Source organism: Ostrea edulis, chromosome 6, assembly GCF_947568905.1.
Source record: "Ostrea edulis chromosome 6, xbOstEdul1.1, whole genome shotgun sequence".
Lineage (NCBI taxonomy): Eukaryota > Metazoa > Mollusca > Bivalvia > Ostreida > Ostreidae > Ostrea > Ostrea edulis.
This window is the reverse complement of record NC_079169.1, coordinates 78678756-78696839: the sequence shown is the minus strand read 5'-3', so window position 1 is coordinate 78696839 and position 18084 is coordinate 78678756. Positions and strand designations below refer to the sequence as shown.

At 36.0% G+C, this 18084-nt stretch overlaps 3 protein-coding genes across 7 annotated transcripts in view; 2 read left to right on the top strand and 1 right to left on the bottom strand.

The window, feature by feature from the left end:
* Window positions 1-3505: 3505 nt before the first annotated feature.
* LOC125683188 (uncharacterized) lies at window positions 3506-5871 on the top strand. Its single transcript, XM_048924040.2, has one exon. It carries the CDS (start codon window positions 3882-3884, stop codon window positions 5115-5117), a length of 1236 nt encoding a protein of 411 aa, XP_048779997.2. The 5' UTR covers window positions 3506-3881; the 3' UTR covers window positions 5118-5871.
* Window positions 5872-6351: 480 nt separating this feature from the next.
* On the bottom strand, window positions 6352-17333 carry LOC125683190 (activator of basal transcription 1-like). Its single transcript, XM_048924042.2, has 3 exons — window positions 17079-17333; window positions 9478-9646; window positions 6352-7413 (listed from the first exon to the last, which is right to left on the bottom strand). The coding sequence occupies exons 1-3, from the start codon at window positions 17278-17280 to the stop codon at window positions 7029-7031; spliced, it is 756 nt and encodes a 251-aa protein (XP_048779999.1). The 5' UTR covers window positions 17281-17333; the 3' UTR covers window positions 6352-7028.
* A 299-nt stretch (window positions 17334-17632) lies between these two features.
* Window positions 17633-18084, top strand: part of LOC125683187 (extended synaptotagmin-2-like) — a 48004-nt gene continuing 47552 nt past the window's right edge. For all 5 annotated transcript variants that reach the window (XR_007372811.2, XM_056140893.1, XM_048924039.2 and 2 more), the window contains exon 1: window positions 17633-17914. Coding sequence is in view for 4 of the 5 variants with exons in the window: in XM_056140893.1 (XP_055996868.1) it covers window positions 17633-17914 (282 nt within the window). In the remaining variant the exon portion in view is untranslated. The remainder of the gene's footprint in view (window positions 17915-18084) is intronic.

The following is an 18084-nucleotide window of genomic DNA, read 5'->3' as shown; positions in this document are numbered from 1 at the left end:
TTGTTCTGTTGTAGACTAGTGGGTTATTTTATAGTACTATATATTTATCTGTTCTGTTGTAGACTGGTGGGTTACTTTATAGTACTATATATATTTACTTGTTCTGTTGTAGACTGGTGGGTTACTTTATAGTACTATATATTTACCTGTTCTGTTGTAGACTGATGGGTTATTTTATAGTACTATATATTTACCTGTTCTGTTGTAGACTGGTGGGTTACTTTATAGTACTTTACAATAACCTGTTCTGTTGTAGACTGGTGGGTTATTTTATAGTACTATACATTTATCTGTTCTGTTATAGACTGGTGGGTTACTTTATAGTACTATATATATTTACTTGTTCTGTTGTAGACTGGTGAGTTACTTTATAGTACTATATATTTACCTGTTCTGTTGTAGACTGGTGGGTTATTCTATAGTACTATACATTTATCTGTTCTGTTATAGACTGGTGGGTTACTTTATAGTACTATATATATTTACCTGTTCTGTTGTAGACTGGTGGTTTATTCTATAGTACTGTACATTTACTTGTTCTGTTGTAGACTGGTGGGTTATTCTATAGTACTATATATTTATCTGTTCTGTTGTAGACTGGTGGTTTATTTTATAGTACTATATATTTACCTGTTCTGTTGTAGACTGGTGGGTTACTTTATAGTACTCTATATTTACCTGTTCTGTTGTAAACTGGTAGGTTACTTTATAGTACTATATATTTACCTGTTCTGTTGTAGACTGGTGGGTTATTTTATAGTACTATATATTTATCTGTTCTGTTGTAGACTGGTAGGTTACTTTATAGTACTGTATATTTACTTGTTCTGTTGTAGACTGGTGGGTTATTCTATAGTACTATATATTTACCTGTTCTGATGTAGACTGATGGGTTACTTTATAGTACTATATATTTACCTGTTCTGTTGTAGACTGGTGGGTTACTTTATAGTACTTTACAATAACCTGTTCTGTTGTAGACTGGTGGGTTACTTTATAGTACTATATATTTACCTGTTCTGTTGTAGACTGGTGGGTTACTTTATAGTACTCTACATTTACCTGTTCTGTTGTAGACTGGTGGGTTATTCTATAGTACTCTACATTTACCTCTTCTGTTGTAGACTGGTGGGTTATTTTATAGTACTATATATTTATCTGTTCTGTCGTAGACTGGTGGGTTACTTTATAGTACTCTATATTTACCTGTTCTGTTGTAGACTGGTGGGTTATTTTATAGTACTATATATTTATCTGTTCTGTCGTAGACTGGTGGGTTACTTTATAGTACTATATATTTACCTGTTCTGTTGTAGACTGATGGGTTATTTTATAGTACTATATATATTTACCTGTTCTGTTGTAGACTGGTGGGTTATTTTATAGTACTATATATTTATCTGTTCTGTCGTAGACTGGTGGGTTACTTTATAGTACTCTACATTTACCTGTTCTGTTATAGACTGATGGGTTATTTTATAGTACTATATATATTTACCTGTTCTGTTGTAGACTGGTGGGTTACTTTATAGTACTATATATTTACCTGTTCTGTTGTAGACTGATGGGTTATTTTATAGTACTCTACATTTACCTGTTCTGTTGTAGACTGGTGGATTATTTCATGACACTATATATTTATCTGTTTTGTTGTAGACTGGTGGATTAATAACAGCATTTTTTGTTGAAAAGTAGAGATTGTATTTTTTCAAAATTTGCGAAAAAGGTATACGCCCATCAGGAGATTTTCGGGTTTGACGAAAATCGGGTGAAAAGAACCACACAGAGAAATACCTAGCCACGCAGTAAGGAATGGACCAAGAACCACACATTGAAATACCTAGCCACGCAGTAAGGAATGGACCAAGAACCACACAGAGAAATACCTAGCCACGCAGTATGGAATCAACCAAGAACCACACAGAGAAATACCTAGCCACGCAGTAAGGAATCGATCAAGAACCACAGCGAGAAATACCTAGCCACGCAGTAAGGAATCGATCAAGAACCACAGAGAGAAATACATAGCCATGCAGTAAGGAATTGACCATGGAACCACACAGAGAAATACCTAGCCATGCAGGAAAGAATCGACCACGGAACCACACGGAGAAATACCTTGCCATGCAGTTAGGAATCGACCAAGAACCACAGAGAAATACCTAGCCACGCAGTAAGGAATTGACCACGGAACCACACAGGGAAATACCTAGCCACGCAGTAAGGAATCGACCACGGAACCACACAGAGAAATACCTAGCCACGCAGTAAGGAATCGACCACGGAACCACACAGAGAAATACCTAGTCACGCAGTAAGGAATCGACCACGGAACCACACAGAGAAATACCTAGCCACGCAGTATGGAATCAACCAAGAACCACACAGAGAAATACCTAGTCACGCAGTAAGGAATCGATCACGGAACCACACAGAGAAATACCTAGCCATGTAGTAAGGAATCGACCACGGAACCACATAGAGAAATACCTAGTCCCACAGTAAGGAATCGACCACGGAACCACACAGAGAAATACCTAGTCATGCAGTAAGGAATCGACCACGGAACCACACAGAAAAATACCTAGCCATGCAGTAAGGAATCGACCACGGAACTACACAGAAATACCTAGTCACGCAGTAAGGAATCGACCACGGAACCACACAGAGAAATACCTAGCCATGCAGTAAGGAATCGACCACGGAACCACACAGGATATCTAGCTACATAGTAAAAAATGTGTCCTAAACAGGCGTTGGAACCAAGCAAAGAAAGACCTTCCCACAAAATGTACACATCGCGAAGCAGATAAAGGAGCCACTATTGTGATATAACATTTAGCCTCGGTTGTTTTCATTTTACTTGGCATGTAATCTTTGTGAATTATATATCTCATCATGACATATATGTGTGCATGCGCGCGTGGGTGTGTGTGTGTATGTATGTATGTATGTATATAAGCACTATTCCGATCCTAGAAGTGTCGGATCCACAACAAGGATACAAGGTCAAATACAAAGCACTGAATTGACAAAAGACACAACCAGATTGTCTAATTTTTCGGGACGAAAATTTTGTTTTATTATTCTCTGTTAATAATAGACAGGTAAAAAAATATTATGAACAATTATCAGTTGTTCCATGATCACGAAATTCGCGAGAAAAATCAGAAAAATATATCGCAATTCATTTTCCCCCTCATGCTAAGAGAATACAGAAGAAAAAAACAACAAACAATCCACGTTACCGATCGCGTCCGAGATAAACGATCGTGCATTTACAAGGGTCTATTAGCCATATTATGTACACCTTTCTCTCTCTCTCTCTCTCTCTCTCTCTCTCTCTCTCTCTATATATATATATATATATATATATATATTAGGAAAAAACTACATAGCTGCAAAAATGTAGCCATCTTTGATTTTTTGTTCTTCTGACGTTTTCGGGGGGGGGGGGGGGGGGGTGGGGGGGGGGGGTGGGGGGGGGGTGTCAGAGAGGGTTACATTCTTGCTGCTAGTAACAAACACAGTTTCGCTCGAAATTACTCTAAATAAAATTGAACAAAAAGGGTTACACACGTTGGGATGTAGATATCTGTCAAGTTTATAAATGAATGGAACTTGTTTGTACTCGTGTACATAACAATGTGACAAGTAATTATTTCAATTGATGATTGCCGTTTAAGCATTAGAAGGACACTAAAGAAGTGCACTACCTTGGAGCGGTTTTTAAATTAAAAGGCGATATAATCTAAGCATTTGAAGATTGTTGATAATCATTATGTACTGTAGTGATAAATTAAAAAAACAAACAATACATTTTACCATTTAAATTTTAACAGCAACGTTTATCAACACATTTTACGGTTGCTAAAACCAGCATGTCTACAAATTCGTGGAAGAAGCCGAGAGTGTTATATATGTTAATCATTTGTGTTGGATTATTCCTTCTTGCATATACCGGTTACAGAAGTGAAATGTTAACACCGCTCCGCCGGACATATCTGCAACCGATCCCTCCCTGGGCAGAGAATTACAAACAAATAGTGGACGAAGTTACTAAATGGAGAAACTTTAGTATGGAAGTTTTCCGTAAAGCGCCGGCAGACTGTGAAGATTTTTTGCCTAGTTTTGGTGAAAATATAAACGTAGCTCTCAGGTATATGAAAAACACAAATGTATCAACACAAACACTTCAAATGTTGCAACTGGATGACGTGGGAGTATCAGAGCTGACCAATCACACGAACTCCTCAGCGTACCCTGTTATTTTGGCGGGAATTTCAGAAAACCATTTTAGAGAGGTTGAGGGACTGATAAAAAGCGTGCACGAACACCTTTTGAACAAGTCGTATAGATTACATTTCATTGTTTATGACCTGGGTCTTTCGAACTCCTCTCTCGAATTACTTGAGAAATACTGCAGATGCGAAATTCGTAAATTTCCTTTTGAAATGTATCCACTTCATATACTGGATGTACGCCGATACACGTGGAAACCTATTCTGATTCAGATGGCTCTACAAGAGTTCGACTTTGTGATGTGGATGGACTCGTCTATTCGTCTTACAAATCACAGTCTATTCCCTTTATTTCAAGCGGCCAGTCATCGAGGTATCCAAATCCGAAAAGGAGGCGGGTCATTAGCATTCCGGACAAACCGCAACACTTTTAGGAGGTTACAGGAAGACCCATGTAGGTTTATTGTTTTCCCGGAAATGGAAACCGGTTGGGTTCTAGTTAAACGTAATCCATTCATAATGACCGCTGTGATGCGACCATGGGTAACATGTGCTTTAGAACCGGAATGCATGAGCCCTCTTGATTTTAAAAATTACATCCATTGTCATCCAGATCGCCAGTACATCGGTGCATGTCATAGATTTGACCAATCAGTGCTAGGGATTATCTTGACGCGAATATTCAACTACAGGATTAACTTCGTATACTTTATTTCAAAAAGTGAATTTGGAAGCGTTCAACGAAGAGATTCACCCTGGTATTTCCCTCGTCCTACACAATATCATCTCCCGGACTTTAAAAAGCCGATGATATGGGCGAAAAATACAATAAAATCAGTGTCTATAAAAAGGCATCGAATGTATCGTAAAACATAGGGACCAGAATAGCTGTGGAACTTCACTAGCACCAGTCCGCTGTGCAAAAATGCATACCAGTCACAAAACGCTACTCACCAGCATCTCCAAAAGTACCACGTCGTGAACTGAATCGTGTAATGAAATATTTGCAGGGTCCTTCATTCATGGAAATGATTTAAATAATTATTCAAACATGTTTGCTGAGCTATACCCCCACCTTTTTTTCAAATCCAACCTGTTGATTTCTCAGGTTTTCATTTCGCTAAAATTTATTATTTTTCGATTTTGACCTGCGTATTTTCTGAATTTTAAAGCTGGATAAAAACACAGAAATACGGATGCAGACTTAACCTTGTGCGTACGTGTTACAGGCAAACGATCGAGTTTTCCACTTGCTGAATACAGATTTTCACAAAATTCTACATATAACTTTCTTCTTGTGTGATATCCCTGATCCATCACTGTACTTATGCCCGTTTCCCGCCAAAATTATTTTCAATCGATTCACCGCGCTATCATCATATTATGACAGGATGTGTGCGTGTGACAATTTAATTTCAATTGCAACACGCAATTTGATTGGCTAAGCAACATACCTTATTTTTCAGTAAATAACTTGTGACTGTAAAGCCTATTAACGTCATCAACACCGGGAGTTTCTGTATACGGTAACTCCGCCCTCCTGTGACTGATCAATAGTCATGTTCAAAGTAGAAAGACTGTATCGATTTCCACTTAACTATAGTGTAATTTAAACAATAACGAAAGAAAATGTACAAGTTGCCACCTTATCAAAGGTGTCGGTATGCATAATCAGGAGTATAGATCTATGTGAACATAAGAAAATAGCACATTTTCATTAAACAGCATAATAAAATTTAGCTACAGAACTGAAGCCCTCTGAGAAAATATTGGGACAGATCAGACCTCTGATACAGGCATGTCTCTGATCCGTCCCAATATTTTCTTGAGCGCTAGGCCTGCATAAATTTTTTAACATGAATCCATAACATACAGAGCAGATACTGTAGAAATGAGGGAAGTTTCACAGATTGTTATCTTCTGTTAAATCTAACACTTAAATCAAATTGATGCATACATATGCTATACTACATAAAATGCATACAGAATGTGAAGCAGCAGATGACATCTCCAAACTAGAAAACTGTCAGATGTTGCCAGGTTACATCAGACACTCATCATCAGTACGTGTTTGAATGGCATGTGGTTTTCTCAAATTTGAACACGACAGTAATAATTAAATACATTTATTATCAACAATTACTAGTATACTGCATGCATACAAAATTATACTGTGTGTACAAATTATATTGCATGTACAAAATCATACTGCTTGTACTATGCTGCATGTGTATAGGTACATATACAAATTTATACTGCATGTACAAAATTGTACTGCATGTGCAAATTAATAGTGTGTGTAAAACAGGATAATAAACCCCAGTTTCAGGAAGTATCTGTTGTTTTACATATACATATCAAAAATTCAATATAAATGTATTTACTATTTATATGTTTTAACCCCCCCCCCTTTTTTTTAAGCATTGGTTTATTGTTATACTACGAGTGTCATTTTAAAAACATATTCCTTCTCAATCTGCTCACTGTCAAAAAGTTATACACATAGGTTGACTGGAATTTTACAGTGCAGTATACCAAACAGAGAACTGCCACACTACAATTAAATCTGGGTTTCTCTAAACATGCTTCTTTCAATAAGTTGTCAAAACTTAAGTTCATGGTTGCAAAGCCAATCATTAGCAATACATGTACTGTAATACTCTCATAGTTTTAACAGACTAAACTGTTAACACTAACCAGGTATTCCCCACTACTCAGTTCAAGCCCTGCTGATATTTTTAATTACTACAAGTTTCACTCCTGATCTACTAATTTCCTTGACATATTTTAATCACCTTCATCTAATCCTCCTGAAAACATATTTTGTATCAGAGAAGTCCTGGCAAAAAATGATTTCTTGTTAATTCCTTCCTTTTTCCTCTTCCCTCCTTTGCTAATCTCTCCAACAGAGTCCAATTTCCGTTTTTTTGCCATCGTTTCCTCCTCGGTGTCCCTTTGAGCTATTTCGTAATCTCCCTTTTCATCGTCACTTTCCACACTTTTTCCTTGTTTCTGTTTCCTCTCCTTTATGGCTTTACGTTTCTGCCGTGTCTCTGAATTTTGAATGTGAAAGTTGGCAACTCTTTTCACTTGAGCAATCTCTGTCCTTAGCCTCTGTTTGTGAACAGCTTTTTCATAAGCCAGCCTCTCATTCAAATGAGCCCACTTAAACCTATAAATAAAATTTCAGACATGTAGTATAATGCTGACACAGTACTGTGAACTGCTGCTAACCAAGGGGAAAAAATGCAATGAAAAGAATATCATATATTACATGATGATAGATGAATATAAATCAAAATTGGAGGTTTGTAAATTTCTGTTGTTCAGAGTTGAATTTTCTACTACCCAGATATCATGCAATGTACATGTATAATCAGGTGTTGGTTAAATTCATTTCATACTACAGGTGACTCGAGATAACGTTCAAAGGACCTCTTCCAGAGTTCAAAGGTTGAGTCAAATCTGGAAATTAAAGGTCCGACCATTACGATTCAGATTCTATAATAACATGATTATGTATTTACAATATCCTGGGATTGTTTTTTTTTTTAAAGGTAATTGAGTTGTAAGTCATGTGCTCACACGGCCTTGCTGTTCTGGAGAAGGTCAAAGCAACAAGGTTATATGGTATAAAAGGTCTTACCTTAAGAAATCTATAAACAAAACATGAAAGATCTACCTTAAATAGTTCAGGAGATATTGAATAGGTTACATTTTTTTTTAAACTACAAGGTTTAAAACCCTAGCTGGTACCAAAACAGGTCTTTTCACAATGGATTTCACAGTGCATATGAAATATAAGAGCCATATCACTCACCATTCAAAAATTAGGAACAAGGTTATAGTTTCTGATAGACAGACAGGACAAAACAATATGCCCCAAATTATAGTCACAGGGGCATAGATTTTCCCTATATATCCACATGTAAAATATTGATCCCTATTGTGGCCCCATCCAACCCCTAGGGACCATGATTTGAGCAAACCTGAATCTGCACTATGTCAGCTTTCATGTAATTTCAACTATTCTGGCCCAGTGGTTCTCTTACATGACCTCACACTACTTCTGCCTTTTCTTGATTATCTTTCCTTTGAAGGGAGCATGGCCCTTTATCTGAATCACTATAACATACTTGATAGGAGTTGGTTATCATGTTTTATGTTTTCCCTTTATTTGCTGACACAACCCGTTTGTCCACTCGCTCAGCTGACATGTCAAAGTATCTAAATACCTCAGTTCAGTCCGTGCAGTCAGGGTGAGTGTTTAAATACCTCAGTTCAGTCCGTGCAGTCAGGGTGAGTGTTTAAATACCTCAGTTCAGTCCGTGCAGGCAGGGTGAGTGAATGGACGCATTACCTCCGTGTTCCCGAGGTTGGGCAGTTTGAAATGTTAAGACCAATTACAAGGGGATGTGGGTTTGTGTTAAAACACTACTGACAGGATGAGACTAAGTACAGGGACGCGGACTAGTTCCTCAGTCAATATTCAGAAGGTGCAAGGTGTGGTGACCTGTTGGAGTCAGAAATGACTGCCTGGCACGTTAATATCCGGGAGCAGGAACAACGTCATGTCTTACCTGCTGTACTGTGTGTCACCTGTTCTGTAAAAGTCTACACTGTGTTGTGTGTTTATGTTGTGTCATCAAATTCTTATTATCTGGATCAAGAACAGAAATTATCTGATGCTCACAAACAGATGGCAGAGATTTGAACACTTCGAATTGATTCTCATATTGAGTTATTGTATTTAAGAAAAGTATACTGAATATATCTGTTGTTAAAATTTATTCAAAACCGGTTCTAAATCTCGACAGTATTAGTGTAAGTGTACAATAATATTCTGAAAAACTTATACAATTTAGAGTCGACTAGGTTTGTTATTTTTCAACAGTATTTCTTTTTTTTTTTTTTTACTATTTCTGTTGTAAATCTTTTCTGTAATTAAATTTTTGTTTATTGAAATTGGACTTGGTTGTGTTTATTTGAGTAATCCTAGCGATTCAGGAGTATTGGTAATTACAATACCATACTTAATGACAATCACCCAAGGATGATGTATGCCAAATTTGATTGAAATTGGCTCAGTAGTTTTGGAAAGGAAGATGAAAATGTGAAAAGTTTATAGACAGACAGACATATGACAGACAAATGGTGATCAGACAAGCTCACTTGAGTTTTCAATTCTGGTGAGCTAAAAATAAAAAAAACCCACAATTTAAGTGCTACAGATTACCTGTGAAGATATTTGATATTCCACATTTCATCGTGCCAGCGGCTTTTCTTCTTTCCTCCAATCAGGGTATTGTTCAGACTTTCTGCCACCTGCTTGGCTATTTTCTTATTCAGAAACTCCACCCAACCCTCGGTAAACAGACGTCCCTTTTTCGTGTTTGGAGCTTTTTCTGTATTGAAAATGGACATTATGACACAAAGGTACCCATTTTGTTTGTAATGATTTAGTTGTGACTGTCTGAATTCAACTTGCACAATATTTGCTTCAGTCACTATCTAGCATTTCAAGGGTGGATCCATGAATTTTTTAAAGGGGGGGGGGGGTTCTACCATTAATTTTGGTTTCCAAAGGGGGTTGGGGTTCCACCCTCAAAATGTGTTATTTTTACCTGTTCTATAGCAAAATTTTCTGACAAAGGGGGAAGGGGTGTTTCTAACCCCCGGAAATCCCCTCTGGATTTGCCACAGTGACTGTATTGATATTTTGTGTTGCTGGATTTGTTTTCATTTTACCCAACATATATATATATAGAATGAAGTTGCAATTGCACACCTGTAATATTTTCCTAGAATCACTTGTGATCAGAATACAGAGTGTTCTAAATAGTAAGTTATTTGCTTGTCAGTTATTCAAATTTTTAACTTTGCTTTACTAAGTTCTTAAAGTTGGAAGATCTAAATAAAAATGTTAGTGAACAATGAGATGTACAGTGTACATAGCTATAGACCATGAATTACATGTATGAATGTAAAGTGAATGCAAACTGTCAGAAACGTCGATGTGAGAAAAATGTGATTGCTACTGCAAGAAAGATGACAAATCGGTTCAAATGCAGAGTCTAAAAATGGGAACATGGAGCTTACAGTGAGGAATCTTAAAAGAGTGAGGAAAAAGAAGAAATTACCAAAGTAAAATGTTTAAAGGACTAAATTTCAAGCTAATGTGATGAAGCACTGCCGTTCATTCCCTCATATATTTTCAAAAATGTAATTTTTATACATGTATTTACATTATACTTTCATTTCTGTCAGAATTCCTAGCCATTAAAACAGACGTATCATATCTAATACCAAGATTCATCATGTACGTATTGTTCAAAACTGCAGTGTATTGATGACGAAATACCTATCATTTGGTAAAGATATCATGACAAAGACAAAAACTATAAATACACTCATTGAACATTCACATACTTAATGAAATTTAAACAACAAAACAAATACCAGTAACAACATTGTTAATACATGTTAATTGATAAAACTTGTAGAAATGATACACAGAATATAAAAAAAATAGTTTGTGTTGATTAAAATGAACCACTTGATGCTGCCAAGTATTTACCAAGCATTGAATCAGATGCCTGAAAACTCTGCCAGCAGGTACAGAGAAATTCATGATCCCATCAGGCATGTGATGTAAATGTATTGGATGTATATGTACTACATAAATGTAAGTATGCAAATTGAGTCAGGTTAATCTTTCAAATATTTCAGTAACTGCTAATAAGATTTTAACAAGTCAAATCTCACACTGGGGCCATTTCTAAATGGACATTGCCCTTATAATTATAATTGATGATTTTTGTTTAAAAAACTTCTTGAAGGTTCTTTAAGTTTTGATATAAAAGACTCTCCTGATTATAGCTCTGAGCGCAATTTAACATTTCTTCAACAGATAATGGTAAATTTAAGAATATAGACACTGTATATGAAGATAATGTAATCTACTATAGATAAATAAAATTGAGAAATTTCATTATTTTGTTGGTTTTATTGATGCATAAGAGAGACAACTCTGATAATGGAATGGTACAAAACGATTCTTGCATGGAACGGTGAATGGTTTGCATGGAACAGTGAACGGTCTGTATGGAACGGTGAATGGTTTGCATGGAACAATGAACGGTCTGCACAAAATGCTGACCACTTTTTAGAGTGGATTGTACGCTTTATGAATTAAAGGTCTGCACGAAACGGTAGGTATGGCCGGCACACTAAGATTTTCTCCGACAATATTTGGTTCTTCCTGGGGTTCGTTTAAAAATTGCTAAAAATAATCCAAAATGGTAGCATGATATACCTTGAATGTGAAAAGTTTGTTTACAGAAAGGCAATTTTTAAAATTATACATATTAAAAAGGTCAAACACCTCTGGTGCCAGCCTATTTTTTACCATTGGAACCATTTCTGTAGACTGGTTGTTTTGTTGCATCCGCCATCATCAGTCAAAAGTGACGTAACATTATCTAAGTGAAGCCACAGAATACGCAAATTAGCTCTTTTATTTTTCGTCCATGTAGGAACAAAAATTAGTTTAACATTAGAAGTGGATTTACTTTGTACATTAGATAACTTGATATATGTTTAAATGTGAAACTTTGATATCATAAGCAATTATATCTCTAATATCATGTCTTGGCCAATATTTTAAAAAACAAAATGACATTATCATCGCTTTATTTAAAATGCTCGATCAGCCTGACCACATTCATGACATTTGTCTTTTATAAACATCCATTATCAAGTGAGTAGGGGTGAAACCATGCACTCGGGATGAACAGGTAGGTAATTGGGACGAATTCACTTGGATTTTCTCCAAACTCATAACATCTCAATGAATTATACAAAGTGAACTCATGGAGTCAGTTTTTCTCTATATTAATATAACTAAACAAATTTACTGTGTTTGATCTCTCAAAGTTCTCGATATCTTGAAGTGAAACTTGGGACAATATATTTCATTATTTTTCACTCCAAATCTCTTGAAGTAGTAGTAATGCCATCACTAAAGCATATAATTATTTCGGCTAGGACCCAATTGCCTGGATAACAGTGAATGCCTGACCATGTTAATTAGGAGTTTACATATAAGTACCACATAGCCTGGGCTTCTTTTTGGGGTAAAAACTAAATTTTTTAATTGGTCAGTATTCACTTACACCTGTGCTTAATTTGTTATAAAATCTGACTATGAATTCAATTTACATTTGTTTGGATTTCCCAAGGAGACAGTAATTGAGAAAATAATTCAGAGACCTGCCTATGAAACATCCTTATTTATAAGACTGTACTTTAATTGTATAAAACCAATGGAAATTGTAACATTTGTGCTTTAATTGTATAAAACAAATGGAAATTGTAACATTGTGCTTTGATAGTGTGTAGTTAGTGATGTGAAACTTTCTTTAAATATGAAAAAGTTATCTTGTAATTTATATATAAACATGTACATCTATTTTAGCATAGAAAAAGAATTTAACAAATAAATACATAAACTTATTCGATAAGCTAGATAGAGTTGTGTTGAAATCATGTCAATGACCTAATAACATGAAGGAAAACATGTCAAAGCAATATCCTAGGATGTTGTAAATATACAATCCAGTTACTACAAAATTTGAACCATTATAATCGGACCTTTAATTTCCGGATTTGACTTGACTTTCCATGTCTCGCAGTTTTATCAACGTCCCTTGAACCACAGGGGTTTCTTATCCATTTTGTTCTCAATCTATATACAAATATTTAAAAAGGGATGACACGAAAATAGGATACCGGTTGTAAACAAAGCTCAAATTCACCTTAGTTCCAAGAAACAGATCGAATCTTCCTATCCAAAGGGTGTTAAACATCTCGTAATACAAGTCCGACATAGTCTAATCCTTTCATATTTAATTTAATGAGTTTTGTAAATGAAAATGATTCAAGTTGTCTGCATTGTCATCGATCACGCACAGGAAAAGATTACTCCTGCAATAAGATGCCCCTGTGCTTGTACTTCAAGTTATCAAGGATCACCTAGATGCATATATAGTCCCTGAAACATTCTACTTTACCATTTTCCCGTTCGCTCACCGTACGTTCATCATTCGCTCTCCATGCGTTCACCATTCACTGTCATTCGGAACACCAAAGTCAAAGGATTGATTTTCATGGCAAGGCAAAATGCAAAAGGAACGTGTGCATAGGGGTGAAAGTAAACTTTCTAATTATATCAGGAATTTAATTCATAAAGTACAAATATCAGGATTATCAACTGCAAAGATTCAAGGAAAACTGCAGATCACTCATCAATAAATCATTGTTATTACCATTACAAAGCACAAGTATTGTTTGGTTAAAAAGTGGGAGAATTCTCCCACTTTTTAACCAAACAATACTTGTGTTTTGTAATGGTTCTGAATGAGAGAAAAATGCAAGAGCCTTCAGTTATGAATTTAACCCTTATACATGTACATGTAGCAAAGAACGAGCAACGGGCGCTGGTACGTGTATGAAAATGAGGCAGTTTCAGTAAATGGATATCTCGCCCCACCCGAATTATCATTTTAACATTTTCAGCAAAATCACAATTTATTACTGTAACATTTCATTTTGTCTCACTTGACAAGAATTCTATATAAGTTTATTATTTTTCTTACCCCCCCCCCCCCCTCCTTCTCTTACAATGCTACACTGCACATTATGCCCCATCTTCGCAAGCCAAGTGTCCGATTCGCTTACTGGTAGATGAGAGTAAGCGAATCGGACACTTGGCTTGCGAAGATGATTGTGCCCAAATGTCAAATTGATTTGACAAGTATTTCTGATTATTTTACGCCTGTATTTATGGGAGACATTGTCAATAAATGTATTTATTACTTTCCCCAAATTTAATGAAACTTTTAAATAGTTTGTCTCTAATATGAAGATGAAATATTTCTTGTACATTTCTGCCCCACATAATATACGTATAGTTCAGTACAATAAAAAGTTTTATCCGCATAAAAAATTTACGAATATTGCACAATCTAAATGTAAATTCATGGTCACACTATTTATTTTGTACGTTCGTACATTAATTCTGGGATTATTTCCTCAGGTCGATATACTATACATGTATTTGCAGTAAAGTGAATTACTCAAAATGTACATGGGAATAAACCTTTTATACTATTTAGAAGCGTTCAGGTGTCAACACGAGATATCTGTTCTACCAGTGTTGGTTGTTTAATGCATTTATCTTGACTCCTTTCGGGAATATCTTTTAATCGTGCATGTAATCCAAACGACCGCGCTCGCAAATTTTGAAGTTATGCATGTACACCTGTAAATTCTTGGCGCTAATTACTAGACTACATGTACCTTTAGTTCACATGAATCGTTTATACTCTTGTATTAAGAAATTAAATATTAATTTATCCATCTTAAGTCAAAATATACATGTATGATCACATGTAGTATACGGTACCAAGATGACACACCAATATTGATGATTTATGAAACCCCAAGAATTCTAAATAATACGTTTCTATTTTTCGTGTACACATGTACATGTACAGTATTCTATTTTTCGTGTACACATGTACATGTACAGTATTCTATTTTTCATGTATACATGTATCTGTAATACTGTAAACAATGTACATATGAAATTTTCTTTTGTTTGTGCATGATTGCTATGTGCATTGATGTGAAATTTTTGATCATTTTCATGACAAATATACATCCAGTACTTGCACAAAAATGAACAAACAGATGTATTAATATATATATATATTGTCTACCTAATTATAAATCAGAAATGTACCGAATGAAGAGACAATTTTGCGTTCACTGTGCGCTCACCGTTCACCAAATTGCCTTCACCGTTTGCTCTGTGTGCGTTCACCATTCACTATGCGTGCGTTCACCTTTTGCTCTCCGTGCGTTCACTGTGCGCTCACCATTCGCTATGCGTGCGTTCACCTTTTGCTCTCTGTGTGCTCACCGTCCAAGTGGGAAAGTAGAACGTTTCAGGGACTGTATATACAATACACCTGTCCCCAAGTTACCCCAGTCTGAGAATTTAACGGTAGACCGATAGACAGCGGCTATGCCAAATGAGGTCGGGCCATGCCATGTGCAAATAAGATATCCCGAATTGTCTAAGCCAAATTCTAAGAAACAAAGGAATAATTATGATATGTGTGCGTGAGATAATGCAATTAAAATAAATATTTTCCCTTTTCGTCAAAATCTATTTTTGTGACCTGGATTTTCCTTCCATTAATTTTAAAGTATATGACAGTTTAAGTGTCTAAGCGTTTTGATGACAATGACTATAGTGCTCTAGACTAGACAAATTGTTCAGCATATGATTCGTATGTCTTTAAATGTTGATGCAAAAAATCTGCGTTGGTGAATTTTATTGGGATCAATTTTTAAATTTAAATTTTCCTCAACAATAAAACTAGAGTTGTCCTTGTATTTCCCAAATATTCAAATATTGCAAGAATATCAAAACAAAATGATCATGATGATATACGTCTGACTTAGCAGAAATAATTTTGACGTGAAGGTCAACAAACGCAGAGTAAATGATTCCGCAGTTAAAGTATTTTCAAGGCGCAAAGCCTGGCATTATACCAAAAGGTGTCAAACAAACAAAAGAATCAAAACAAGAAAAACGCAAGCTATATGAAAAAGAAAGAAAACGCGAAGTCAAGCCACACAGGCAGAACGGACACGTATGGTTGAAATTCGAGGAAAGAGAAATGTGGTGTGTTCCCTGCAAGGAGTTTTGGTCAGGTCTGTGCAAAATGCCATAGGTCTATGCTGCATCAAAAAGACATTGACCTATTGTCTATGCCATTTAAAAAGTTAAATTCTCAGACTGTTACCCTTAAGTAAATCCTGAAACAAGTGTGTTCATTCCATAAACTCGTAAAGCGTGTTCGAGACAGCCATTCTTTGCACGAGTACAAATTCCTTCCGATCCCGAAAGTCCAGTTCGCATCACAAGAACGTTTCGGAGTTTAAAATCTCACACCACATTTATGGGTGGTGTGGTCGAAGAACAAGAACATGTTCGTGCGCACATATTCTCATCATTTGCGACTCTAAGAAAGGAGCAAGACATTGGGAACGGCGGTCTTGAATGCACTCTTTTACTTGATACTGATAGTTAAATCTCAGCGAGATTCGTCGAGGCTGGATATTTGGACTGATGCCTCTTCCGAATCTCAGACCAGTGTCACACAAATAGATTCGGGAAATCTTGCCTGAACTTCGGCCGCTAAAATTGTTGCGATTAAAAAGGGTTAAACTGAATTTCTTGTCCGCTTCAACTTTTCGCCTTAGACATCCATTAACTTTCTACTTCTCAACATGGACGAGTTCTGATACTCTATTTCATGACAATTTGTACTACAATTGGAAATACAGAACTTACTGATTGACAATTACTTTGTACCAAGCATTTTAAGCATAAAAATTAAAAGCAATAAAAAGAAAACTGAGTAATATTTAATCTATTTGAAGGCGTCCCAAACTATTGGAACAATTCAGTGTTGAAAAGGCCGTTTGCAACGGCTTCGAAAATAGTCAACTTTATTTACTGTGGGATTTACACCATGTAAAGGTAAGAAATGTATGTTTCATTGTGATACTGATAGGGAGTTAGGAGAAGTTGAAGCGGACAAGAAATTAAGTTTAACCCATTTTAATCGCAACAAGCGGCCGAAGTTCAGGCAAGATTTCCCGAATCACTTTGTGTGACACTGGTCTGAGATTTGGAAGAGGCGTCAGTCCAAATATCCAGCCTCGACGAATCTCGCTGAGATTACTGGTAGTTGTGCTCACCATTTGGTTGAAGGAAAATCTTCCCTATTTCGCCATACTGACTGAAAATATCTTTTACTGTTTTTACATTCATCAATGCTGGTATTTTACTCAAGTAGATTACACCAGGTTCTGGTGGTTTTCGTCGCTTTTTTGATTTTTCTTCAACATAATCAACAGTTTCATTCTCAGATAGCTCCTCCACGCTTGTTTTTCCTTCCATTTTGTAAAAATTATGCACATCTCGATCCCGATCAAAGAAGTAAATCTATCAATATTCTTCTTTACAAATCAAACTATAGTGTTTCATTTTTCTTTCTTTAAAAAGATTTATCAATTAATTGTTTAGAAATATTTAAAAGATCTTGAATGTATCCGAAATTCGCCAAACAAAAGAATTGGAAGGAATCCAATTTTATCCGAAGAGATTGTTTCATCCAGTATATATCTAAAACCCCCTCGAAATGCCAATAGACTCGTCTGTTCAGGTGGGCTGTCTGCAAGAAAAATGTTGATGTACAGGTCCATTACAGATTAGTGATTGTACAAGCAGTAAATAAGTCTGAAGTTTTACAATGTCTGACGTAGCACCAAAATCCCCAAGGAAAGCACGGATCGAGGAAACTCAACTTGTAAATGTAGTCTTTAAGTACTTTAAGCTTGCAGGAGTTGCAGTTGGAGTTTGGTTGTCGGGTTACCTCAACTTTAGTCCAAGTTGGCTTCTCATTGGATTGATTTTGTATGTATGGAAAGAACGTCAAGGCCAGCGCAAAAAATTGCAGATAGAAATTCGACAAGACATCGCAAGGGATGAACAGAGTGCTATTTTAGCTCGTGTGGAAGATCTCCCGTCGTGGGTATGTTTTCAATGCTAACCGTGCCATTCATGATAAGCATTGTGTATTCATATATGGGATTATGTGCATGAAACCGTGAAGTAGAAGCACCTTCCAGATATATTGTAGGAAGTGAAAGCACACACTTTTTTTTTTTTAAATTCTATCACTATATTCAGTAATTGACAGTT